At 59.9% G+C, this 26568-nt stretch overlaps 1 protein-coding gene across 7 annotated transcripts in view; it reads right to left on the reverse strand.

The window, feature by feature from the left end:
- PTK2 (protein tyrosine kinase 2) overlaps positions 1-26568 on the reverse strand; it is a 134664-nt gene that overhangs the window by 22893 nt on the left and 85203 nt on the right. For 5 of the 7 annotated variants that reach the window (XM_045861381.1, XM_045861380.1, XM_045861383.1 and 2 more), the window contains 9 exons: positions 23216-23272; positions 21866-21886; positions 20710-20807; positions 17111-17195; positions 16023-16123; positions 14247-14362; positions 13146-13246; positions 10347-10436; positions 7545-7749 (listed from right to left, as the gene is read on the reverse strand). In XM_045861381.1, coding sequence (XP_045717337.1) covers positions 7545-7749; positions 10347-10436; positions 13146-13246; positions 14247-14362; positions 16023-16123; positions 17111-17195; positions 20710-20807; positions 21866-21886; positions 23216-23272 — 874 coding nt within the window. The remainder of the gene's footprint in view (positions 1-7544; positions 7750-10346; positions 10437-13145; positions 13247-14246; positions 14363-16022; positions 16124-17110; positions 17196-20709; positions 20808-21865; positions 21887-23215; positions 23273-26568) is intronic. The other 2 variants (XM_045861377.1, XM_045861378.1) reach the window with 1 other exon arrangement.

A 26568-nucleotide genomic window follows, 5' to 3' on the forward strand; every position in this document is an offset into this window, starting at 1 on the left:
GACCAGGGAGCGAGCCCCTTCCATCTCAGCACACCACTCTCACACCAAAAGTGACAGGGCAAGGTGCTCCCAAGGAACCGCAGTCCGTTGCTCGGAGTGACCGGGAATACAACGAACCCAGAGCCTGCCTGTCCTCGCCACGGGAGGCCTACTCCGTCGATGGCGTGAGGGTGCACACGGAGACATTTCTGAACTGCTCTCTCTCCAGCTGCTGAAGAACTCAGGGCAATAAACTGGAATGTGCAGAGTGTCAAGGAGGTCAAATTTGAACATGTTTTCCCAAACTACAGTATTTTTAGCAGCAGTGCATCCCACTCAGAGCGCCGGGCTGCCTGGCGTGACCTGGCAAGGAGCCCTCCCGCTCTTCCCGGGATGGCGTTTCCCGGTCCCAGACTCGCAAGCCGAGGGAACGGCACACAGCAAGAGTCCGCGCTGGCAGACACCGGGACACGGCAGCCACGTCCTCGCGGGTGCGCGGGGCCCACCCGGGAGGGAACCATGGAGAGAAGGGAGCACTGCATTCACTGTTGGCTTTACGTCCCGCCTCCCCGGCTGCGACAGGAGGAGTTCCCCGGAAGTCACCCCAGAGCACGAGGACACACGAAGCCCCAACTCAGGCCGCTCGGACGTCCCCTCTCAGGCTGCGTGCAGCACCCCTGGGAGAGCCCGACTCTCGGCCTTGGCGAGCGGGTCCAGGGCGGCCGTGCTGCCTTTCCATCCCAGAGCAATGCAGCGCAGTCCCACTGGTGAGGGGTCTTCATGGAGAGCAAACAGTGGTCTCACAGGCCCCTCGTCCCCAGGACCAAGCTCAGACAGGAGCACGAGCCTCCAGCACAGGCGGAGGCCAGAGGGGAGAAGAGCCAGGAGGCTGAGGGCGGCAGCGGCGTGGTCCCAGGGGCAGGGCTCGGTGAGGGCGTGGCCGCAGCGTCCGGCCGGGCTCCCCTTGGGCCCCCACTGGTCACCGAGGATGCCGCCGCCCGACCCCGGTTCGGACGGAGGAACAGAGCGCGTGTGGGGGACGGAACACCCACGCAAACGAGAGAAAGGTCTGTGCTCTCGACTGCCTTCCAGACCGCTAGAAAGAACGAGGTTTCCTCCTGTTGCATTTCTGCGGTGCTTTTCCTGGGAGTAACTACACTACTACTCTTTTCTTTGGAACTAAAACACACTTCTTCTTTTAAATGTAACTTGCTTGAAAAAGTTTCTTGAAAAGATTGGACTTTGATGCCTTCGCCATAATTTCACAGTGACATCACAACATTTGCTTTGGCCCTAAAACTCGGTCTGGTCTGCAGCTACTCGGCTCACCTGGAAAACACCCAGAGAAACGCGGCAGGGACTGGAGGGGAGAGATGCCAAGAGGGGGAGGGCTTGTTCTGGCCAGTGCCTGGGAATCTCGGTTTTGAAACTCGATCTCTCCCAGTCGCCCCCGCGCTGCCTCACCACAAAGGAATGCAAGTGACCTTTCAGCAGCAGCGCAGAGCCCGGGGTCTCTGTGGAGAACAAGGGGGGGACTTGAGGGAGGTGGGGACGGGGTGTTTGGAACTGGCTGCCTGGAGAGGCACAGGGGCCACAGCCGTGTGACAGGGTGCACCCCGCCACCTCCTGCGACCACCTGGCACCGCGGGCTGAGCACTTAGTGTCACAAACACGCCGAAACTGCTTTCCCCTTTGTTTTCTACTTGTCTAAGACTGCAGAAAATAATGCACAAGGCGATTTCTATTAAAATCTCACTTTCAGATGGTGATCACTTTGTATTTCTGAGAACCTCAAGTAGCTCTGACATGACCACCTCCTGCAGGCAGCAACTGTGGGCCTGCGAAACGGCTCTGCGGGAGCCAGAGAGCCACCCACAGCAGCCCGAAGCTGGGGGTGCCGAGACTAGATGAAGGCAATGGCATGGGGGGGGGAGGACATGCTGACGGCCACCAGGCCCCAGCCTCGCTGGTTTGAAGAACCAGCACCTGTGTTTGAGTCACCACATGTAGTGGGAAGTGAGGGGGGACACTCAGGAACAAGAGAGCCAAGGGCCGGGCTCCCCCAACCCAAGCACAAATGCTGCCCAAATCACCGGCTGGCCCAGAGGCAGGCACATGGAAGGCAGGCTCCCAGAAGCCCAGCTCAGGCTAACAGAGCTGATCTGAATCGTGACGTTGCCCACCGCACAGAGAGAGAGTCTTCCACAGGAGACCAGCCAAGTGAACTAACTACCTGCTAATATCAACCAGCCAGCCACCCAGCCAGCCAACCACTCTTTAGTGGAATATAAGTGAATCCAGGCTCACAATGTCCAGGACGATTTAAAATTACTCAATAAAAAAAAATTAAAAAAAAAAAAAAAGACACAGCCGTGGGACCCACTCTCAAGAGGGAAAAAAGTCTAAAGGAGGCTGACTCCAAAGGTGACTCAGAAGTTGGCATCAGCAGGCAAGGATTTTAAAGAGTTGTTGTATTTAAGAACATAAAGAAAAAAATTGTTCGTAATTAATGAAAAGACAGAAAGTATCAGCAGCAAAATAGAAACTCTAAAAAGGAACCAAGTAACAACCACAACGTCTGACATCGAACCCCTACAGCACGGGCGGCACACACAAGGCCGGCAGGCTCAATCCGGCCCCCACCTGTGTCACCTGCCCGGCACCCTGTTTCTCCCCGGCGGCAGCGCTGAGCTCTCAGGTAACTGTTAAGCAGCAGTTACGTTTACACAGCCCTGAAAGGGCACTCGGCCCTCTGAAGGCAACCGCGAGGCTGCCGCGGCCCCGGGTGAAAATGGGTTGGACATCCCTGCTCTGCAGGGCTGAATGGCTGGCAAAGTGGAGATGACGGAAAACCCAGGAGACTTGAAGATGATCCTTAAGGGCTTGATCAAAAGGTTTAACATACAAGGACCTGAAATTTTAGAAAAGAGAAAATCGAGCAAGAAAAAATACCTAAACATATATATAGTGGTCAAAAACATATCTACAGATTCAAGAGGTTCAGTAAACCTGCCCTGGCTGGTGTGGCTCAGTGGACTGAGTGCTGGCCTATGAACCAAAGGGTCACAGGTTCGATTCCCAGTCAGGGCACATGTCTGGGTTGCAGGTCAGGTCCCCAGTAGGGTACGTGCATGAGGCAACCACACACTGATGTTTCTCTCCCTCTCTTTCTTCCTCCCCCACCCCCAAGAATAAATATTTCTTTAAAAGAATAAAAAAATACTGAAAAAAGAGGTTTCGTGAACCTCATGTATGATCAATACAAATAAAACCACACCTAAGCACATCTTAAATTGCAGAAATCCAAAGAGGACGAGGAAATTGTGGCAGCCAGATAAAAATGCAGACTGCATACAGAGGAACAACTATATGAAAGGCCAGTGACTTCTCGTAGGAAGTAACAGAGGTCAGAAGAGAGTGCAAGGGCAGCATTTAAGTATGGAAAGGAACCCCCCAGCCGTCACCTTGGAATTCCAGATCCAGCGAGGCCGGCTGCAGTTCCTTTCTGACCGAAGACACCGGGCGGACTCACCGCAGCAGACCCGGCCACAGGAGGAGCCGAGGGGGCCACAGGCGAGTCCCGACAGCCCCAGACCAGAGAGGATCCCAGGCCCCGCCAGCCGTGGAAGGCGCAAACTGCGCTCCACTGAGATGGACACTGCACAGCAAGGAGAACACAGCCAGCCACCAGTGGGCAGGGCCTGTCCCCGACCACCTGCTGAGCAGCGTCACCCGGCAGGACGTTGGCGCTGAAGGACCCCACTGACAGGGAGGCAGTGGAGACGGCGGAGACGCCATGCTCGGGCTGAGCCTGGACCCTGGGGGCGATGGGGGGCACCTGGGCCCTGGCAGCACCGTTTGCTCGTTCTCCAGTGAGCGGGGCGTGGTGTGCCCAGGCTGTGACGATCCACTGGTCTGTTTAACCCTTCATATGCTTGTGTGTTCACATCTCCACTAATAAAAAGTTAAAAAATACCAAAATCCTGGCATAAAACCTTCACACTGAGCATTTGCTGACTGTCCTCATTTGTCTGAAAGGGATTTAAGGGGCGACACACGAACTCAGCGTGTCCCCCTGAACGGACGCACAGCCCACCGCGTTTCCACAGAGGTGCGGACCCCTTGGCCACCCGCACCCCGGCCACGGCGCTGCCAAGCGTGAGCGCCCCCTGGGCTCGGGCTACAGCTGTGTGCCGCGGCTCCCTCAGCGGGCAGCTAGCAAAACCTCCCTGGGTCTGCCGGTGACTACACAGCCTTTCCGTTCCAAAGCTGGCTGGGGCCCTCGGCGGCAGCCGGTCACACGGCAGCCCGGGAACGCCAGCGTGCACGCGCAGAGAGCGGCCCGCCGCCCGTCACCGCGCGGCCTCCTGCCGAGGAAGGCCGCACCCTCGAACCCAGGCCGCCCGCAGGCCCGTCTCATCCTGCGTCCCCACGCGCTCACGCCCACGAGCGAGAAGGCAGGCGGAAGGAGGGCAGACGCTGAGTCACAGGGCCGCGCCCTCGAGAGTGTGACCGAGGACCCGGGGAGCCTGCCCAACAAGACCCACCCTGAGCCACGTCCTCAGCTGACAGTCAAACGCACACGCATGACCCAAAGGCAGGTGGGGCCGGCCCCACAGAAACCCACGCCCACGTGCAGTGTTCCCAGTTCAGGTGGCAGGGAGGATGGCGTTTGGGAAATGCTTCTAACTGCCCTGAGTACGGACTCTCCAACATTTGCTACTTTATTAATATCTTGGATATAATAAAAGATACGAAAAACTCAGTGAAAGAACCTATCCAATACTGTGATACACTGTTACGTATGAGTGACCAAGCAAGCTACTATGTTATAAACTTTATTGGCCTATTCGGTTAGCCGTACCATGCGTGTTCAAACGCAGTTACACTTCACTTCTGACTCACACGACACAGAACACGCGAATGCTCCACGGCCCGTGCTGACTTTGCACAGGAAGATGTCCGTAAACCACAGTGCAGGCACATCACACTTACATTTACGTGTGCATGCGTGAGAAGAACCATGTCTAGTCCTGCATGCCCGTCTTGGAGAGTGAGTTTCTGGGGCCCGTGCCCTGGGACGGACCGGTCCTTGAGTGCACGCCGGCGTCAGCCCGCACGCGCCGTGCGGTGCGCCCGGGGCCCCCAGCCCTCCCCGCCCGGGCTCCGGCCGGGCGCGGGCGGCACCGAGGAGAGTAGGACGATCCCTGTCCTCAAGGAGCTTCAGTCTAGTAGGGGCTGAGACGTACTAGACTGTGAGCTCCTCGAGGGCAGGAAAGGTGTTCTCGCCGTCCTGCCCCGTGGCCAGCACCGGCTCAGCCGTCTCGGCGCCCAGCCTCCGTGGGGCTGAGCACGGGCGCAGCCAGTGTGGCCGCGTGGGGGGACGGGACAAGAAGGACGAGTGCTCCGCAGACCCCGAGGGTAGAGGTGAGTGCGTGGGGAGTCACAGGTGCCAGCATGGCGGGGGGGGAGGGTCCAGGAGGACGGGCAGGGTCTCACCGGCCGGAAGAAGCCCTGAAGGCACCCCGGAGGCTGCTCTGCGCAGGGGTCGTGCCCCACAGAAGGGGTTTCAGAAGACGGACGACCACGCTCTGTCTGGCAGCCGGGTGTCCCGAGCAGGCGGGCGGGCGGGACAGGGCTGGACACTCTGTGGCGAGGGGGCTCCGGCGGGGAGCTGGCGGGGTGGGTGAGGAAGCACCCGTGACCCCAGGATGGACGCGAACACAAGGCAGCCCGTCCCCTGCAGAGCGGGCCCAAGAGGAGAAGGGGACGGCTTTGCTCCAGGACAGACGCGATGGCCAGCGGCAGCTTCAACGGCGGCCAGAGCAGCGGTGAGAAAGGCAGCGCAGCACGGCAGCCGAAGGCAGCGGGAAGGGGAAGCAAAGCCCAGGGGCACTTCCGGGAACCCGGGAGGGGACGGAGAGGAAGGGGGCCCCCCTGAGAGGAGGTGAGGTCACTGCCAGGAGCGAGCCGCGGGACGGTGAGGAGCATCAGGAGGAACCGAAGGGTGTTTGAGCGCTGGGAGAAAGGGAGCGTGCTCAGGCCCAGTGCTGACCGTGAGCGCGTGGGGCCGAGGGCCAGGGCAGGAGGAAGTGAACCTGGAGCTCGGAGAGGCTGCCTGGGGACACCGAGGGCCCCGACGCGACAGCCAGGGCGGAGGCGTGCTCTGCGCCCTGCAGGGGCCGCCTGCGCAGGAGGGCCGGCCAGCAGCGCGGACCGCAGGCCTCGAGGGCCGCGCGGCGGGACGGCCCGCCTCACACCGGAGGCAGGCCTGCGCTTCGTGCTCTGTCGAGGCCACGGAACCGGGCTTAGAGACGGAGGCGCCCAGCCAACGGACCAATCTCCCAAGCGGACAGACGGGATGAGTCCCCATCTCCACCACCGGCCGTGACCCCTCCTTCACACAGTCCCCTCTGAGGGGGCCTGTCCGGCGGGCTGGGCTACCCGGGGGGAGGGGAGAGGTGGAGGGCGGGGGCGGAGGGCGGGCTCGCGCCCCGGGCACGGGCGGGGCTGCGCGAGCTCGGGTCCCCTGGGCCCTGCGAGGCGGCCCACTGCATGAAAGAGGCTGTGCCGGGGCAGAAGCCAGCCCCCCGGAGCACCGGGGGGCCTCCCGCGCGAGAGCGGGCGACGGGCGCCCGCAGCCCTGCCGCTGGCTGGGTTCCTGGCAGAGCTCCCTCCGCGCGTGCCCCGTGTTAAAACACCTTGCTGGAACCTCGACTCGCACTCAGCGCAACGCAGCGACTGTTTACGGAGCACTTGCTGGGTGCCTGGCCCTACGAGCCAGGGCTACCAAGGCGAGGAAGCCAGGGTGGGGGCCGTCGCAAGCTCAGGTCTGGCTGGGGCCACAGACAAGCACACGGCAACTGTCCGGGCCGGGGACAGGGCCGGCTCTCGTGAGCACGAGGGAGGGACGCAGAGCACGGAGAAGTCCCTGAGTGTGTCCTCCAGGGCACGGGGCTGCCCGGCCCGGCACAGGGGCCTCTCGGTGGCCGCTGAGCAGCAGTGTGGAGGGTGTGCCAGAACGACGGAAGTTCTGGAATGGCCCTGAGGGAGTGGCTGTCTCTGTGGAGACAGGTACAGTAGGGATGCTTCCTGCAGGAGGTGACACCCGACCTGGATTCTAAAGGCGGAGCAGGGTTCAGCAGCAGCCGCGGGGGGGGTGGGAGCCTGTCTGGGAGAGCAGACGGCACGAGGGGAGGGGGTGCTGCACTCGGAGGGTCACAGGCCGTGGGGCGGGGCGGCCACGCGCCAGGGACGGAGGGGCTGTGTGAGACGAGAGGGGACAGGTGCGTGGGGGCTGCACGTGGCGGGTCCTGCGCTCCGTGCTGAGTCAGTTAGAAGTTAGGGGAGAGAGACTGCACCGTAATTTGGAATTTGCTAAGATTTGAAGATATAATCTACTTAAGACTCCTGCGAGGTAATAAGTGCAGATCAAGTTAAAAACTACGTTTGCCCAGAAACAGGTCAGCCCCAGGCGCACTGGCAGAAGGACCGTGGAGGCTGTGCCTGCGGGGAGAAGCAGCAGAAGCCTGCCCCAGCCCGGCCCTCTCTCCCCCCACTCCTACCTGAGCTGAGCTTTGAGCTCAGTGAACCGGGGCCGCCTGCTGGGGTCATAGGCCCAGCATTTCGTCATAAGGCTGTAGAGGGTGGGAGGGCAATTTGGAGGCATTGGCAATCTTTCCCCATTCTCAATCCGCCCGATCACATCATTGTTCTTCACTCCTTGAAAAGGCTTCACACCATGCATCAGTATCTCCCACATACATACACCTGCGGAACGGGACGAAAACAAACAGTGAACTCAGCGGGCAGCGCTTGCGCGTCGGCGCGGGGTCCGCCAGCGGGGTCTGGGCGGTCAGCCGAGCAGCGCGGCTTGGGGAGCTCCGGCGAGGACCGCCGTGCGGGCACAGTGTCGTGTGAGCGACGGCACAGCAACACAGAGGAGAAACCGCTCTTTTCTAAGGGCTTTTCCTCTCTGAAAGTCCTGCATTAGAAAGTGGCCCGCCAGCTGCAGCGACACTTCCTGGCGATGAGAACAGTCCGGAAGCAGGGGGGTGAGTCTCAGCCCTGCCCCCACGCCAGCCCAAACCCCCCACGTCAGTCCGGGCGCGGCAGCTGGCCTGGGGCCCCGGACAAAAGCCCTGAGCGGAAGCCCTGCGCCCTCAGGACATGCGGGTCCCTGGAAAGCTGTCCCTCTCACGCTGGCCTGCCCGTCCTGGCCGAGGGGCACAAAGGCGCCGGCCCCTGGCTCACCCACACCCCCCCGTCCCCGTGTCGGGGACTTCTCGTCCACAAGCCCCACGAGCAACCTCAGGAAGTCTCCTCCACGCTGCCCTTGCAGGCCACACACAGTCAGTGTCGTCTGCCCAAAAGTGCTTGGACACTCCCCGCACCACCGGCCATCCAGCCGGGCCCAGCTCTGAGCCTGCCGACCCCTACGGGGTGGCCAGGGAGCCCCAGCAAGGGGGCGGGGGGTTTCTCTCCTGGCCGCACTGCCGCCCTGGCCCCCTGAGACCCCCGACCACACCACAAAAACAACACGGGCCTTTGCTCGTGCCAACCCCTCCGATCCCATGCCCGTCCATTCCTCCTTCACAGACTCTCCTCCTCAGAGGTCCCTGCACGGGTTCCTCCGAAACGCTTTCCCCGGTTCCCCCTCGAATCCCGCCTCTGCTCCCCCGAAACTGCGCGGGGCAAGTCTGCCGCCCTCACGCGACGGCTGGGCCTTTCCTTCTGCATCTTCCGTTCCTAACACGCCGTGTCCGCCAGCCTGTCCTCACAGCGGTGCGAACGAGGTCCGGAAGCCACCACAGCCCAGTAATTTCCCCGGGAAAAGCGCACGACAAAAACAACGCCCCAGTTCTGCTCCCCGCACCGGAAACGGCAGCGTCGCCAGGAGCCCCGAGGCCAGAAACTGCCCAGTGAGGCGGGGACACACTGCGGGCGCCCTGCTTTGTGCGTGCACGGCCTCTGCAGTCCGCACACCCCACGTCCCTTTACCGCGTCCTGTCCCACCTCGGACGCCACCGACTGTGACCCCCACCACCACTTCCTGCGACTGACAGAGGGGGCGCCGCTTCGACCACATCTGCTGGGAGTCCCTCTTACTGAAAAGTTCTTCCAGCTCATCCGCACGAGAAAGGACAGAACTGGGAACGAAACAAGGCCCTCGGCAAACACGCCCTCGGCCCGCCCAGGTGCGCCCTGCCGCCCACCCGCCGCCCGGCCCGTCCCCGGGGCCCCGAGCTGTGGGCACAGGCCCTCGCACTCTCTGACGCGGGCGCGTCCTTGAGAGGCTGAGCGACGTGCACCTGGGGCTGCACAGCCGACAGGGAGGCCTTGCGAGGGAGCCGCCTCGGGCGGGCTCTGGAGCATCCTGACCGGGTCCGCTGCGGGTCCCTCGCCCCAGTCGGGGCCCCCGGCGGCCACGCAGCAGGTAGCCAGAGAGAAGTGGGCACGCGGACGCAGAGGAGGCCCCGCTCCGGCCCAAGGAAGGGTGCAGCGCGCACTGCCCCTCGGAGGCAGCTCGGGAGCCAGCGGAGGAGACACACACGCAGCACCACTCACGAGACCTGCGTGGGCGGGCGCAGGAGACGCAGAGACGGGGTTCTCCCCGCGGGCCCCGGCCCTGCCGCGCAAGGCCTCCGGGGGGAGGGGCGTTTCAGGGCGACCTGGGTCAGACACAACTCCCACTGGAGCGGGGGGGGGGCTTGGAGGAAGAAGCGCTCCCCGTCACCCACGTGGAGAAGGGTGGGGACTTTAACGCCTGGGCCCTGGGCTGCAGCAGGCGGTGTGGGCACAGAGCCCCCCCCACCCCACACTACCTGGGAGGGGTCGCAAAGACCAGAGCGGGGGGAGGGGGATGGTGCCATCAAAGAAGAACAGTCACAGAGGATGAACGGCCAAGCTTTGGAGCCTTGAGACAAGCCGGGAAGGAGGTCAGATTCCAGAAGGCAGAGCGAAGCCCAGCCTCAGACCCTCGGACGGACGAGAGGGCCCCTGCGGAGCCGGACGGGCGGCCACCTGTTCAAAGGCCGCCAGGGACAGGAAGGGGCGGGGTGGCGATGGGGAGAGAAGGGCACAGGGAAGCGCGCTCCAGCTCTGGCGAAGGGAAGCGAGAGAAGGGCGGCAGGAGGGACGCAGCGGCGGGACGCTGCAGAAACTGCACCGGGAGCCCGGGCGTGCGTGCATGCGTGCGGCCCCAAGACAGTGCCAGAGGCCAGACCTCCGACCTGGCCGGAGGTCTGGGGACGAGGCGGGGGGCCCGACCCGACCCGACCCGGTGCTCTCGGGAGACGGGGCTCAGCTCACCCTGCCGACTGCGGGAAAGGCGACTGGGAAAGCGCGAAACTTTTCAAAATACTCACCGAACATCCACACGTCACTAGCTGAGGTAAAACGTCGAAAATTGATCGACTCTGGAGCCATCCATTTAATAGGCAATTTTCCTTTGGAAGCTAGAAGATTAATGTTACAAAGTGAATGTTCCTTGTTATCTACTGAAGAATCCAACAGTTACAGCTAGCTGAGATTTTCAGTACCAAAATAAAAGCCTTAAATATGTGACCCTTGGACTTCCGTTTCTTTGGGAGAGCTACTTTTCCTTTCACTGATGTTCCAAGGTCACCAGAAGGGTGAGAGGTCACACTGGGCAGGGACGCAAACCCCCGTGTGCTCTCTGGGGAGCGAGAGGGAGCCTGTTGACTGGACCCGCTGCTGGGCACGCAGGCCCCCCGCCGCCCCCAAGGGAGCCCACGCGCCAGGGCACCCCGCTCAGGATCACTGGCCGATCCCCACTCGTGAGGTCGCCTCTGGCTCTCAGCCCCGGCACCCAGGGAAACAGCGCCCGTGGCGCCCGCCCCACACCAAGCGTGGCCTAAACCCTGCAGACGACAAAGCCCGGCAGGGCAGGGTCTGCCTTCAGCCCGGGACGGCCAGGCTCTGCGTGCACAGCCCCCGCCCGCGCTGCCCCCTGGACGGCCTGCCCCGATGACCCGGTCTCGGGCGCCCGCTACGCTGGGCGCACTCGGACCTGCCCACCGCGCTTCCAGCACCCTCAGACAGGTGAGCTCAAGGCCGGCTGACACCTTCGAAGCGAACCGCCCACACCTGTGCTCGGGCCGATGAAGCCCTAACCTTCGGCAACTCTGCTGCCCTGACCGTGCTGGCAGGCAGCTGCCCGAGGAACGCTAAGGGGCGCGCCGCCTCGGCCCCCGACTGCTCGCAGCTCAGCGCTTCACCCGGACTCCGGGCTCGGGCTGGTTAGGGACCGCGCTGCAGGGAAATGTATTTTAAAGCAGTAGGAAGCTGGCCTGGCTGTTTCACAGTGAGATGACTATATAACCGAGATGAATACACAACCAAAGAACTTTCTTTCCACACAGTAAAAAACCGCTGTTAAAATGTCTCCGGCCACAGCACACAGAAAGCACATGGAGAGAGCACAGCCAGGAGCTGCAGTATGAAATGAGAAAGCCAGACGACTGGGCAGGAGACCAGCCTTTGCAAAATGGCCGTAATCATCAGAGCACACGCCAATAGCGTAACGTGGATTTATGATTCAAACCTTGGCTGAAATGCCAGGAACGTGAACATTTATTAAGAAGGAATTGTGTTCAGCCCTGGCTGGTGTGGCTCAGTGGGCTGAGCACCGGCCTGAGAACCAAAGGGCCGCCGGTTTCAGTCCCAGCCAGGGCACAGGCCTGGGGTGTGCGCCAGGTCCCCCCCGAGCTGGGGGCATGCAGGAGGCAACCACACACTGGTGTTTCCCTCCCTTCCTTTCTCTCTTACAATGAATAAATAAAACCTTTCAAAAAAGTTGTTCAATAATAACTTGAAGAACCAGTTCAATCTGATTCTAGGTTGCTAAATTAAAGACAAGTCACAGGAGCTGGGCTGCAGTCCCCAAACGAGGGAGCGAAGTCCTGGAGCACAGGCGGCAAACACGAGGCCGAACTCGGCCCACCCCCTGGTTCCATCCGGCCCGGCACCTGGTTTCTACCCGGCGGCAGCACCGCGCTCCTTGCCCCTGGCTAAGGAGGAGTCACACTCACACAGTCCTGAGATTACACTCGGCCCTTTGAAGGCCACCGCGAGGCTGAGGCGGCCCCCGGTGAACATGAGTCGGACGGCCCTGTCCTACAGTGAGCCGACTAGCCCAGGGCAGTCAGACCCCGCACTGAGCGGAGGCGCCTGCCCCACCGCTGTCGGGCTGCACCGACACCCACCGGCCAAGGCCAACAAAAACCCCGTCGGAGTCTACTGTCCGCTACCGGAAACAAGCTGCAGCGAGCATTCCAGTGCAGGTCTTGTGTGACCACAAGTGCGTGTCTCCCAGAGAGCTGCCCAGGGGTGTGGCTGATGGGCTTCCATGCAGCAGCAGGCATGGTTTTTAGGAACCCGCAAACCCTTTCCCGGAGTGGCTGTCCCATTTCCCTCTCTCACGGGCAACTCTTGAGTAATCTGGCCTGTGCATCTCAGCTAGCATTCGCTGCGGCTGTGCCTTGTGAGCGCACTGTTCCGACAGGTGCGCACTGACTCCTCTCGGTGCTCTCACTGTGCATTTCATTCCCTGCCAAACAGTGCACTCACTCGTCACCGGCACGTCCCCTGCACTCAAGTCTCTCTCCACAGCTTTTGCCCGTTTGCTTCTTCGTTTCTTTTTTTTTTTCTCGAGTTTTGAGAGCTCTTTCTATATTCTAGATACATAGAGTTCTTGCTGGATACATGTGTGGTTGGCAAATATTTCCTTCCACTTTGTAGCTTGTCTTCTCAGTTTATTAACAGGTCTTTTGCAGCAGAAAGACCTTTAATTCTGATAAGGGGTCCAACCTGTCCATTTTTCCCTTCTTCGTATGTTTTGGTTTCAAGTCTCAGGACTCTTGGCCTAGCCCTCAGCCCCTGTGTTTTTCCCCAGAAGTTGTACATTCTGCAACTGCCTCTGACTCACCCCAGGTTTGTGGGGTGAGGGTCTGGCTGAGGCCCGAGGGCACCGGCAGACAGCCGGCGCTCCGCACCACGCCATGACGACAGGCGGTCCTTCCCTGTGAACTGACGCCACACCTATCAACAATTAGCCGAGCATGTTTCTTAAAAACACAGCTTTTGAAGAAGTAAAGATCATTAAAGCTCCTGAGCCTCGTTCTTGTTTATTGCTCCGACCTCACCTTTGTAGTAAGTGCTGTCTTCCATGTATCGGGACAACCCAAAGTCCCCCAACTTCACGCAGTCACTGGAGGACACCAGGACATTCCGAGCAGCGATGTCTCTGATGAGGAAATGTTCAGGACAACGAGTTTTAACACGAGGAAGACAAACCACAAGGCCAGCTATATTGTGTAAAGACATATCAGCGCTTTCAAAGAGATCTTAGGTATTGTCCATGCACACAGGAGATTAATCATACACTGAAAAAAGGGACACTTTGTTATTGTACTTCAAGTAGATTCCTTCTGGCAGATCCTGACTTGTTAACACGTTGACCGGTATTCTGAACGACAACAAAGTCCAGGTCTGGCAGGGTACGGCTGCTTGAGGGTGCTTGGTAGGGTAATAATACGGCTGTAATGACTTACAGTTTTAACTTGAACATTTCACCTAAAATGTCATATGGTGTGCTCAAGTGTGATACTGTTGTGTTACAGAATGCCATGCTAATGATTTTGTAATAAAATAGGGGCTTTATTTGTGCCAGACCCTGTATATTCTCAACAATGAAAACTGCTCATTACCTTTCAAACAATCCTACTTCCAGCTGCACTGCTGAATGACCATGACACACAGCCACGGTCTGTCCCTGCCACCCAAGGGACGTGGTAAGCCATTATCTCGACACCTGTGGACGCTGCTGCTGAAGCGTTTGTTTCAACGCCGGTGACGAAGCTTCAGCACTGCACTGCGCTTTCACTCGCACTCGGCCTGGACCCAGGCTACGGTCAGAAGTCCCAGAGGACACCCGAGCCGTCACTCAGGACACTGGCGTCCCAGCAGGGCCCGGGACCATGCGCTCACGGCTCGAGCGCCCCATGCAGGCCCTGCGCAGTGTTTACAGGACGGATGGCTGATCTGAACGTGGCAGGAGGTGTCTCCGCCTCTGAGCTGGGGACGAGCCCTTTACCCCCGGGGGGATGAGCCATGGCACCTCACTCAGCTACGACAGACACGGCGCCCACACGCCTAAGTCACAAGGCACAAAGGGCCTCTGCCCCCCTGCTTCTCCCACCCGTCTCTCCCACCCCTTCCCTTCCCAGGTGCCGCCCAGACCTCACCTGTGCACAAATCTCTTGCTCTCCAGGTACGCGAGAGCTGTGCTAAGCTGGTAGGCGTACAGGATCAAAGACGCTAGATCCAAGCTGTACTTCCGGACTTGCAGAAAAGACCTCAGCTTTGGAACAGTGACCAGGACACAAGATTAGTGACAGAATAGCAATCCACAGCAAAGAGCTGCAGCCAACAACAAATGCCCACCCCAAGTGCATTTTTATGAGGGTGGCTTCCCTTCTCCCCAAGTGAGAGAGGGTAACAAATGAAACACACTAGCTCAGAAATCATGGCGAACCACTCTGTCTTTGAAATGCTGTTGTCAAACTGGAATCTTCATGACTACACAAATTTCTGGAAAAACAAACAAACAAACAAAAAAAACCCCCCAAAAAACCAGAAAGATGCTTGCAGGGAATGAATAAAAGCAAGTATAAAATATTGCTAAATAATAATAGTTGGAAAACAAAAAAATCTAGTTACCACTCAAAGAAGCCCAATACACAAACATGACATGCTCAACCCACTCCAAACCTCACCGTATCCCGGGCAGATCTGAGGATAAGGTGATAAGGAGGGAGGGGAAGCAAGGAGGGGCCCCGTTGGAGTTCTGGGTGCAGAAAGGTAAGCAGGTCACATGTTGGGCATTTCTCCCTCTGGGCTTCCCAGGACCCCCTACCCCTGCCATGGTTAACTCAGATAAGCGTGAACACAGCAGACAGGCAGAGAAATGGGGCACTCCAACTCTACAAGTGCAATATGTAAAGAAGAAACCTTTAGCAATAGTTTTTTAATCCCAAAGAATTAGCAAAGTCTTCAAAAGCAAAAGCAGAAAAATACTGTACCCAAACAGGAGAGGGCCCCCTTTATCTGGAAAGGCAGAGCAGAGGCGGCGAGACAGTGCAGAGGCCGTGAAGGCCCCACCAGCACACCGTGTTACACCGCGGGAGAGCGGCTGGCCTCTCCCGGGGGGAGGGGCGGGGGTGCTGCCACGGAGAGGAGAGGAGAGCGGACCACGCTTTGGAGCCTGCTCGCCGGCTGCATCCAACAACACCCATCAGAAGCAAAACCGTGCTCGGCCTCCTTTAAAACTGAGGGGCGTGTGTAACGTGTTTGCAGGCGCATCACAAGTTCCAGCACCGGACAGTTCAGTGCGGGCACCTGAGAAACCCGCCTGGTCTGCGGGTGAGGGGCAGGGCGCTGCCTGGGGGTCCGAGTCAGCGGGCCCGGGGTGGGGGGGGGGCGGGGCGCAGGAACGGGCATTTTGCGCCAGTTTCCAGCTGATGGTGACACCGTGATTACAGAGTCCCCTTACCTGGAGAAAGTCAAGTGGGGAGAGCTGCCCGCACTCTGCTGCTCACACTTTAAAAAGAAACTGACTAGTGCCATTTGGTCTAACAGACTCTGCAAAGCAAATTCTCACAAAGAGTAAGGAACCGTCTACAACGACCAAAGCTCAGCACTAACGTGCCACTGCGTCTTTCCTCCTCAAGTCACCGGGCTGCTTCCCTGGCCAACAGCACCAGAGGCAGGGACACCCACTAGGGCACCTGCTGCCCCCAGTCCTGACAAAACTGTGGGTCAGGGAGGACGCTACCGCCGCAACGGCACTAGGGGGCGCCCGGGGGATTTGACAGCGAAGATACTGCTCCGTGCTCTCTGAACCCTGGCCACAGGGACACGCCACACACTTCCTTTTCTTAAACCAAGGGCGTCACACGGCCAGCGTGGACTGAGGGAGCACTGAGCTGAGCCGGCACAGGGCGGGCCCGGGCATGCGGTACCTCTCCGAGCGTGCACAGCTCCATGATGATCCAGACGGGATTCTCCGTGATGACGCCGATCAGCTTCACAATGTGAGGGTGGTCGAACTGCCGCATCGTCACTAGGGGAGAGGAGCGTCCGCGCTTACTCTCTCGGCGGGGCCTTCCGCAACACTGGCGGGCGCACCCCGCGTTTTCTGGGCCCAGACACCCGACTGCATTTGCGTTGTGCTCGAGTCAGAGACGCAGGAGCAGGACGAAGGACACTCAGACATAACTGACGAAGGTACTCAGTGATGCACTGGGCTGTCCGGGGTCAGCACTCCCAGAAACGGAGAGCAGGAGGCGGGTGGGCGGGTGGTGTGCGTGGAACGAGGGGCACGGAAGACCCTCTGCACACCGACGTCTACCGAGGGCCCTCTGTGAGCATGTGAGCAAAACAGACAGGGCGCCTGTCCCCCTCGAGGTGTGCAGTCGAGGCGGGGGGGGGGGGGGTGGGGCGGGCGGGCCGGGAAGCACCCACTGTGAGGCAAGGCCTGTTTCGTCACAGACACTTAGGAAGGAGAGAACACGGCCCTGAGATGACGTGTCCAGGTGTGAAGGGACAAGCCAGGAGGAAGGAGGAAGGACCCCAGCTTGGGGGTGGGTGGGAAGGAGCTGGATGGGCACTGACGGACAAGCCGGGACGCTGCCTCTCCCAGAGTCTGTTCTACAGAGTGGCTCTCCCAGGCAGCTGCGTCACGGGGGGCGGGGAGGCCACGGCAGGACCGGGGATGGTCTGTCCCGCTTACCTCCCCACCCCAGGGCTCCCAGCATGTGAGGGAGGGCCACTTCTGTGGCCGCCCAACTCCAGGGCCAACGTGTTAACGGCACAAGGCACCATAGGACACAGGGACAGGAGGTCAACCTGTCTTCCACCCCGGACATCAAGTCTCACTCGGGAAGATCTGCAGAGAGGGCCCCTTCAGTATCGGTGTCAATTTGAAAAGCAAGACAGTAAACACATAAATGGAGTGGTCGCGTAAAAATCAAAACAATATTTTTCATCTTCGGAGAGTGTGGATTTTACAAAGTCAAATAGACTTCCACAGAAATGTCTAGAAACTTACAGGCTTCTTGAAGGAACTTCTCTCTCACGCTGTCGGAAGTGCAGTTTTTACATGTTTTAATGGCAACCGCCAAAGCCGGGTTCTCCTGTCGGGAGAGCACGGAGTCACACACGTGTCCCCGAGGCTCCTGGCGAGCCCCGGGGCACACTCAGGCCGGGCCGTCTGCTCTGCAGCTCTGTGGGTGCCGGGCCAGACGGCACCAGGACTGTGAAACCTCAGAGTGGGGGGGACACTTAAACACGAGGTCTGTCCGGAAGGTATCCAGCCACACACTATGGAAAAAAGAGAGACACCTATCAAAGAAGGTACAAGATACAAGAAACACTGTGCACAGACAATGACACCTCGGTCCCCTCCAAAGTAGGCACCTTGGGACCTTGCACAGTTCTCCTAATCGCCATCAGCTGCCCCACTGTATTCTCCTGAATCTCATCGACAGTCTGAAATCTCTCCCCTTTCAAAGGTGATTTCAGTTTTGGGAAAGCCGGAAGTGGCAGGGCGCCACGTCCGGCTCACGGGTAGCGGTGTGGATCAGGTCACTAGCGACTGCAGCTCCATGTTCCCTCTGCTCTGGGTGCAGAAGCCGCGGGACGAGTTGTGCCGCCCCGTGTTTCATGACAAGGTCCTTGTCAAAGTCTCGGGCACAGTCGTGTCTGCAGTCCCCAGACCAGCTTCCAGTCCTCACGCTGTCAGTCTCCGATCTTTGTCCACTGCAGCCCGTACGCGTTCAACACTCTCAGGTGCTCTGCTTGCTGCAGGCCTTCCAGAGCGTGGGCCACTTTCCACAGATTCTCGACCGTCTTTGAAGCATCCGTGCCGCACTTGTATTTGCGCTGCACTCACTGAATTGTCTTCTGTCCCTGAAAGCCTTCTGAATCACCAGAATAGTTTCAGGGGAGGAATGTTCAAGCTTAACGCAAAATTTGATTCAGATTTGTTGCTCTACTTTGCAGGTGAGTCAGCAGAGGCTGGACGATGAAGTGACTCGCCCAGCATCACCTGCTGGTGAGCGGCAGGCCCCTGTGACAGGCACACACCGCCAGAGCGCCTGTAGGCAGGGTGCCGTGGGGCCAGGCGGCTGGGAGGGGCTGCAGCTGGGTTCCGCCACAACCTCAGCCCCCAGCGGGCGCGGGGCTCTGAAATGGGGCCCAGGTGAGTCTCTCGAGTGACGTCTGAACATGCCGAGCTTTCCCGGGCAAGTCCTGCTATGGACTACGGACAGCTGTGCACCTAAACTCCCACCTTAGGTGGCAGGGGGGACATGGAAGGACAAGCTCTCCCTCTGTCCCTCTGTGTCACACGCCCCAGGGCTCCATCCCAGGGTCACCTCTGCTCACGTCACCTCCTGGCGTGCCAACAGCCTCAAGTCCCATCTCCATTCTGACTTCCAGACTCCCCCTCTGGCCCCCACTTCTCCTCTCAGTCTGCATTCACACGCCCAGCCTGCCTATGCCCTGTCTTGACCAGGACGTAGCAGAGGCATTTTAAACTTGACGTGATCACGACAAGCCCCTGATGGCCCACCGTGAGAACTAACGCGGTGTGTGAGCTTGCCCGGGTCACAGGCCGCCCCAGTGGCGGCCAGCGTTCTTCCAGATGAAGGCAGCATGTCCATGGGCTGACCGAGTGAAGCGGAGGCCCCTCCCAGCACGCTGGGCCTCGTCCAACCAGCGGAAGCCCTGACCTCCTAAAGTAAGAGGGCACTCCTCCGGTCTGCCTGCCTGTGGGCCAGGACGCAGCTTTGTCCCAGCCTGTGGATTCCAGTGACACCAATGGCTACACCCGTCCTCGGACCCTCGCACTCAGACTGGAAATGATGACAGCGCCAGCCCTCCGGGGTCTCAGGAATGCCAGCCCCCGCAACCCTGCGAGCTGGTCCCCAGCGACACCCTTGGTACACTCCCACAGGCACGCGCCCCAGGGGCACCCTTTCTCTGGGGAGCGCCGACCCATACCCCCACCGCCACACCTGTTTCTTCCCTGTGTCCTCCCCCGCAGTAAGCACACAGCACGACGGCAGCCGCTCCAGGGGGACGGGCTGGAAACCTCCCTGCCTGTCCCCTCCTGGCATCCCCTGCGCACCCGCCCTCTGGGCCAGACCCCAGGTACCTCCCCACAGCAGGCACCCGGAATTGGCCCTGCCCACCTCACTGTAATGCCCCTTCCCCGCTGGCACCGTCCCCAGTGCCACCCGCCACCCAGCCTCCACAGGGCTCTTGGGACTGCTTCAGCCTTCCGATGGCTTCGTTCCCATCACACGCAGAACGAGAGCCCGCCCGCCACCAGGGGCCCCGGAGGGGCCCGCACACAGAAGTCAGCTCCAAGGGGCTATCCCTAAAAACCCCCGGAAAGGCAAACGAGTCTGTGTGGCTTCTCAAGATAGGGTTTTTAGAAAAACCTCTTTAAAAGGTAGGCGACATTTAGCAGGAGACAGAGGTTTCAACGCCACCCTGGCTCTGCCCAGCGTGACCTGGGGGGCTGCGTGTCGTCCACAGAGGCGAGTGCCGCTGGTCTGACTCCCGGTGAGGGCGTGGACGCGAGACGGCCGATCACTGTTTCTCTCCCCCTCCCTCCCCCTCCCCGAAGATGAATAAAAGCGGTTAAAAGGGAAAGACAACGCAGCTCTGGCATCTGCCCCGCCCAGGTGAAGACCACGCTTGGGCTCCGCACTAGCAGCGGCCGGCAGGCGTTGCGAGGGCTCCACCGATACAGGCCTGGCCACCCCAGCCCTGGACCCGAGCCCCAGAGAGCTGCAGGCTGGGAAGCCGAACCTGCGCACGGACGTCCACAGCAGCACGGTCGGTGGCAGTGCCCAAGTGGCGGTGACCGCGGGACCGCTGACGGGCGGGACCGCTGACGGGTGGGACCGCTGACGGGTGCGCCCGTACATGGGCCGTCACTGGCTAGCAAGGAGCAGCGAAGCTCCACTGCCTGACCCCACATGGGCGGAGCCTCACGCTCCCTGAAAGCGACGGCCGCCGCAGGCCACGCCTGCTGTGATCCCACTTGTGGGGGCTGTCCAGAGCGGGCCAGTCCACAGGAGCAGGAAGTCGAGGAGCGGTTGCCAAGGGCCGGGGTCCCCATGGGGCGCGTGCTGCTCTGGGACGGGCTGCGGTGACCGCCGCACAAGCCCGAGAGCACGCTGCAGCCGCACACGCGGCGGTCGCATGGTGCTGTGCCAGGCGCGTCTCAGCACAGCCATCGGTCGGCGAGTCCCGACCGGGAGAAGTGCACTCATCTCTTCTGGAGGGCGACTGAGGGAACTAGCGCTCTTTTCTCGGAGACGCAGGCCGGTGCGAACACTGGCTGCCTGCTGCCCCCTCTGGCCGTCCGTCAGGCAGCGCCGCCCAACGGGACAATCCCCAGCGGGGTCTGCTCCCGACGACAGAGGCCGGCTGGTCAAAGCAAGTAAAAGACAGACCCTGCCCTCCAGGAGCTACTCTGCCATTTCTTCACTGTGGAATGTATTAGGTAAGTTATCATACGAGATGAGCTTAAAAGAGCCACCTGCAAATCCCTGGAAGGGTGAAGGACTCGACGGAGAGAAGCAAGAGGCAACCCGGCCGTCAACAGCCAGCCGGCGCCGACCCGGGACTTACCGGGCCCACGTACACGCCTTGGTGCACGTCTCCAAACTGGCCTTCCCCGATACAGCGCCCGAGCTCGATGCGCTCCCTCTGGATCTCGTAGTCCCTGGCTGCAAGACAGGGTCCGCACGTCAGGAGACCCCGGACGGCACTCCGGGTGCCGGCAGGGCACGCGGCGCGTTTCACCGCGGCAACGAACCCCCGCGAGTGGACACTCCATCAGCGGCACACCCGCCTACGGGCGCCTTAAGCGCCGTGGAATCCTCGCGGACAGCGCTCCACAGGGCGCTTCCCCCGTGGGGGCTGCCCGACCCGAGTCCATTACGGGTCTGTCCTTCTTACACGCTTCACAGTCTGATTTGGCTTACATCTATCTACATGCGATAGTCGTCCAAATAATTTCTCTAAGTGCTAAACTTTATGCTTAATTAATAAGTGACATTAGTTGATATATTAATATATAAAGGCTAAAAAGTTATTTAAAGCAGTTATTTTAGAAATAACTCAAGTTTACAAATACGGAGGCAACAAAAAGTTGGGTCATGAGTAACCGCATGTTTTACAAGTTTAGGGGTGTTCCGCTCTATTATAACCCCCTGTAGACATTATTCACTGAGCTAAAAGAGTTTAAAGAGGTAGCTTCTAGAAATTAATTTCAAAATCAGACAATCTGGAACCAGGTTGTACACATCATATGAATTATGAGCACTGTGTATTTTAGAGCATGTACCTGGAATTAGTGTACTAGATTGTTGGCGTCCACAAACCAATCATTTATAGGCTGGTAGGGCGCATGGAGAGAAAACGCCCCCTAGGAACCCAGGGGGGTCAATCCCAGTCGCTGCGCTCCTGGGTTTGGGTCCCCACAGCCCTCACTGCGCAGGCCCGACGGGGTCATCACCGATGGACTACGGCAGCAGCCAAGTAATTGCAAACACTCCCCCTGGTTTATCAAATTATAAATCATGCAGACGATTCAACCCAAATTTTAGATAGCTGTTTCCCTCTTTAAAATCACTTTAGCTAGTAGTTCCATTGATTTAACAGCATGAGTAAACCAATGAAAAATAGTTTAAAAATAAAAGTTAACTGAAAACAGAAACACCCCGTATCATTCCATAGGTTGCAATTGCAAGCAAATGTAGTTATTTCAAAGGAATCCTGTTACCTTCGTCTATTCCATAGCTTTCTGTGTTGCAATTAAAAGAGAAAAAATTGAAGACCTTGCTTAGAATGACTAATAGCAGTTAGGTTAACAACAGTAAACTCGAAAAGTACATTTCGATAACATTCGCGTCGCGTCAGACGTTCTAACCATGAACACGAGCAGTAAGAAGAGGACAAGCCACGAGCACGAGCTACACTGCTTCCAGGTAGCCAGCCCCGCGACGGGAACAATGCCCTCACGTCGCCCCACAGGCCTCCCCAGCGACTCCTCGCTGGGGTCCGGGTAAACGTGGGCCGTGCTGGACCTCCGCTCCTCGGCTCCGAACGGTAAATACACCAGCAACAAGCGGGGTTTTCTGCAGCATGCACAAAGGACTAAAAGGCGAGCCAGAACACAGCCTTTTCCCAAACTGCACTGCAAGTCAGACGTGCACACCAAGGCTGGGGCTCAGGCCTCCGTCTGGAGTCCCCTCTGATAACACAGGAGCTCTGGAAAGGGGCGGGGCCGCAGAGTGCCCTGCCTCCACAGGCGGGCAGTTTCTCTTCACTTTGGTAACAGCTCAAGGTACACAGCACGTCTAAGTGCGAGCCCCTTTCAAAATCTTCCCACAGCCGAGGAGCGTGCCCCAGACACCACTTGCATCGCACACATGCGCCCCTCTGCGGAAGTCAGGACTTCAACTGCCAGGTTACTAGGGCTGCTGAGGTGCGGGGTGGGTCATAATAGGGCCTCTTTTAAGGGGTAGCTTTGCAGTTTTTTAAAAGTGAATGACATTTCAAGGGCGTCTCCAATTCAAGATCTGGGACCCCACACTCCTCCCGCGTCTCCTCTGTCAACAAGCAGCAAAGCAGAGAGATGCAGGGCGCTGACATCTCCAGGCGCAGGAAGGTCGACAGGAAGGCCAGCGCCCCACGCCTCCCACCCGCCGGCTGCTCTGCTGGATTAGGGAAGCTCTTTGTAACTGGTGCGTCAAAGGCAATAGAGAAGAACATTTCAAAAAGGAAATGCAATTTACCAGCATACACATGCAAAGAATAAATAAAGATGTGCATGTGTGTAACTTTGCATAACTCTCGTTTTTCACAAAGAGGAAATACTCTGGTCCATCAAGGTTACACCCTCACAGGGCCAGGAGGCACGAGGAGAGCGGGCCCGCAACCACGCTGACCGGCAGACGTGTGAGTCTGGGGCACACACAGCGCAGAACCCCGCGGGCCACAACGGGTGAGGGTGAGCACTCCGTGAGGCACTAGAGACAGGCCCACAAGGACAAGCACCCAGAGCTCCAAACGCGAGCTGCTCACGGGCCCCGCGGCCAGGCGCGCGCCGGAGCAGCCCGCGAGTACTCACTGGAGGGCATGGTGTACGCCTCGTCCTCGTCCACGATCTCCGCGTAGTCGTCCGTCTCTGCGGGAGAGGGAGCAGGGGTGTTGGAAGAGGTTAAACATTTGGCCTCCCAGCCCGCAGCGTAGCTCAAAGAGGCAAAGCGGCCTCTTCCCCTAACACGCTGCCACATCCCTCGGTCTCTGCTCGCACGAGTCACTCGCGGAACTACAAGTGACATCACGGCCCCTGTGTGAAAGACACAGCCTTGCTCCTCAGGCGCAGACAGAGCTGAGACAGGGAGCCCTTGTGGAAGGCAGAAAGGCGTGACGCGACAGTGCGCACGGCCCCCACCCGCCCTCTGTCCTGCCAGCGGCCCCCGCGGCCGCGGCGAACACAGTGAAAACCACACCGCTGTCTCCCGCACTGCAGGCGCACGCAGCACCTGGCGCTACTCAGGGACCCCAGGGCGCAGTCCGAACGTCCTCCTTGGGGAGACAGAAGCGGCAGCCGACTTCCTTCCGGGGGATCGACCGGGCTCACTCGATCGGGCTCACTGCCGGCGCCTGCTCAGGGTGAAGCCACCAGGCTCCACCTCCAGTGACTGCCCTCTCAGCCGCCTGAAGAGCACACACCGGCGTCCGCAGGGCCCCGCCGGGAAGGACGCAATGACAGCAGACAGCGCTCGCCCGGAGACCAGCTCTTCTCTGAGACGTGGGCCGGGGGCCCTGGGCCCGCCGACTCCTTCCCAGACTCCTTCCCAGCACCCCGCGACTCAAAGGCCCCCCACCCCCCGGTTCCGGGGGGGGGGGCCATGTGAAGAAAACCAGCGCTCGCTCGGCAGCAGCCACACTGGCGCTCCGGAGAGCGAAGAGCCTCTGGACATCAGCTGCCCCAGGCAGCGAAAGGAGGGGCGGTCCTTCCAGAAGGACCGTCTGAAGGAGCTCCAGTTCGCAGATTCGACCTGGCAGCTGCCGGAAACCCCGCAGACACAAGCAGCTCGAAGTTCTTTCTTTGTGATGCCGTTATTCCTTCGTTCAGATATTAAAGTTACAGAAACCAAAGAAAATCGAGACTCTATACCGTTTACACTCTCTAGGGCAGGGATGTCCAGCCTGGGCCCAACAGTTACACGAAACTGTACATTGACTTGAAGTGTGAGAGTTTTGGGTGATTACATGTCTCGGTGCATTTAACGGGTGGCCCAAGGCAAGCCATTGTCTTCAGTGTGGCCCAGCGCCACCGTGAGGCCGGACGCCCGCCCCCCCGCAGGGTGTCAGCCACCCCACACGTGGCTGCAGTGATGACTTCGCACAAACCCTAGAGTCCCGGGAGAGTGCGTCGTGTCTTGCTTTGCACCCATCGTTACAAGTTATTAAAGTAAAACAAGAATAATGCAACCGGCAGAATGCAAAGCTGACAGACCAACTCTCTTTAAGACCGTTACCAAATACAAGCTGTTCGTTAAGTCCCGTATACGGGTAGAATAACCCGCGTTATTCTTACACGTCCAACCCCGACCCTGACACTACAAGCGGGACTGAAAAGAAGTTAATCTACCCGAACCTCCCACCCCTCTGCTCCCCCCGCGCCTGCGCTCATGAGCACTCAGGACCACAAACTGCCGTGGGCCGGGCCTGCAGGCCTGCCTGTGCACGAGCAGGCCGAACGCAAGACACCGTGAGATGGACGTGGGACGGAAGGGGGCCAGCCACTCGGGACCCAGCGTGGGAAACCTACTCGCAGGGCTGAGACGGGAGAGGGGCACGAGGCCCCCCGGAGACCAGACGCTCGCCCGCATTCCCTCCCCTCCTCTGATCTTGGCACTCGGCAGGCCCAGCTCCGGGCTGCTCCTGGCAGAAGGTTGCCGCAGCCCAGCTGCCCTTCCCGCCTGCTCTGCCCCAGAGTACGGGCCTTCTCCAAGGAAAAGGCCCCGGCTAACCCGAGGGGCAACTCACTGGCCTGAGAGCTGCTCAGACGCCCACTTCTGCTGCCCACACCTAGCCACCACTGCCCGAGACTCTTCGACAGCCTCTGTGCTTGGCCCCGAGCTACATGACGAGGTTACGGCTCAATCCCATGCTCAGGCACCCCCCTCCCACAGCCACAGGGGCGCTGACGTCCCCAAGTCCGACAGGAGCAGTGCGCTCCCCCACCTGAGAACTCTCTGCATGCCACCACTCATGCTGGCTTGGAGCAGATCCTGCCCTGGGCTGGACCCCTCCTCTACCCACCCCACCACCCTTCCCCACGCTGCCTGTTTCATTTCCTCAGTACCCGTGACTACCAACGACCTCACTGTCCTTTGCCCCTTGTCAACGGCTGCCCCGCTCCAGAATGGAGTCCCCAGGGAGTGGAGCCTCGTGACTTGCCGACCCTAAGTTCCCAGCCCCAAACGGTGCCTGGCACAGAGAAGATGCTCGGGAAGCACCGGTGCAACACCCAGAACCGACACACTGCGACACGTGCCCGTGAGCCTGGGACGGGAGAGCCAGGCAGCCTGTGCAAGGCCGCGGAGGGTGCAGGGCAGCACGGCACCACCGGGGACAAGGCACGCACCGTGCGTCTGGGGTCACCAGCCTGGCCTGCACCTGTCTCTGCCTCAACTGCACCCTCGGGGTACCCCCCAGGAGAAGCCACCCCGAGGGCTGCTCCAGGACGGCCACTGAGGCTGCAGTGAGAGCAGCCCTGCTGAACGTGTCGGGCTCGGCTGCCTCAGCTCCTGGAGGGCACCTCAGCCGGGGCGCAGCCACCTGGCTCGACCTGGAGGGCTTCTGGGCTGCCTCTTTCTATAAAACCTTCAGTGGAGACGCCAGCACCGAAGGAGTGGGACTCTCAACAGCTGCTTGCCATCAGGCCGCACGCAGGCCTGGGCACCGCTGAGCGGCGCACCACCGGACCCAACCGCAGCGCCCAGGAGAGCCGGCCCGGCCTCCAGGCTGCCTGCATGTGAGCTCCGTGACCTGGACGCGGGCCGGGCTCTCCGGGAACTGCCCCGTGACGTCTGCACTGTGTGCGCCGTGCCAGGGTCCCCCGTGGGCGTCCACGCTGCTGCAGGAACACGGCAACTCGGACCTGACCGTCACCTTCTCCACAGGCATCTTCGCGTGGCCTTCGTGACACTGACCTGCCCCCACAGCTGGTGTCCCTCCTGGTTCACAGGGGTCGGGCCAGCGCGGCTCTGACGGGAGAGCTGAGTTCACAGGCTCGGGGCCCCGAGACGCGGCGGCTCTGCCAGAGGCCGCCCGGCCACCAAAGCAGTGGCCAGATGGATGGCCCAAACGAGGAGGCAGGTGTGCATGACCCACTGGTGACGGCCACAAGGTGCCCGAGCGCTTGCAGACGCCGCCACAGCGGCACACAGTGACAAACATGGTCCT

The sequence above is a fragment of the Phyllostomus hastatus genome, unplaced genomic scaffold (genome assembly GCF_019186645.2).
Source record: "Phyllostomus hastatus isolate PE091 unplaced genomic scaffold, TTU_PhHast_1.1 phas_scaffold_21, whole genome shotgun sequence".
NCBI lineage: Eukaryota > Metazoa > Chordata > Mammalia > Chiroptera > Phyllostomidae > Phyllostomus > Phyllostomus hastatus.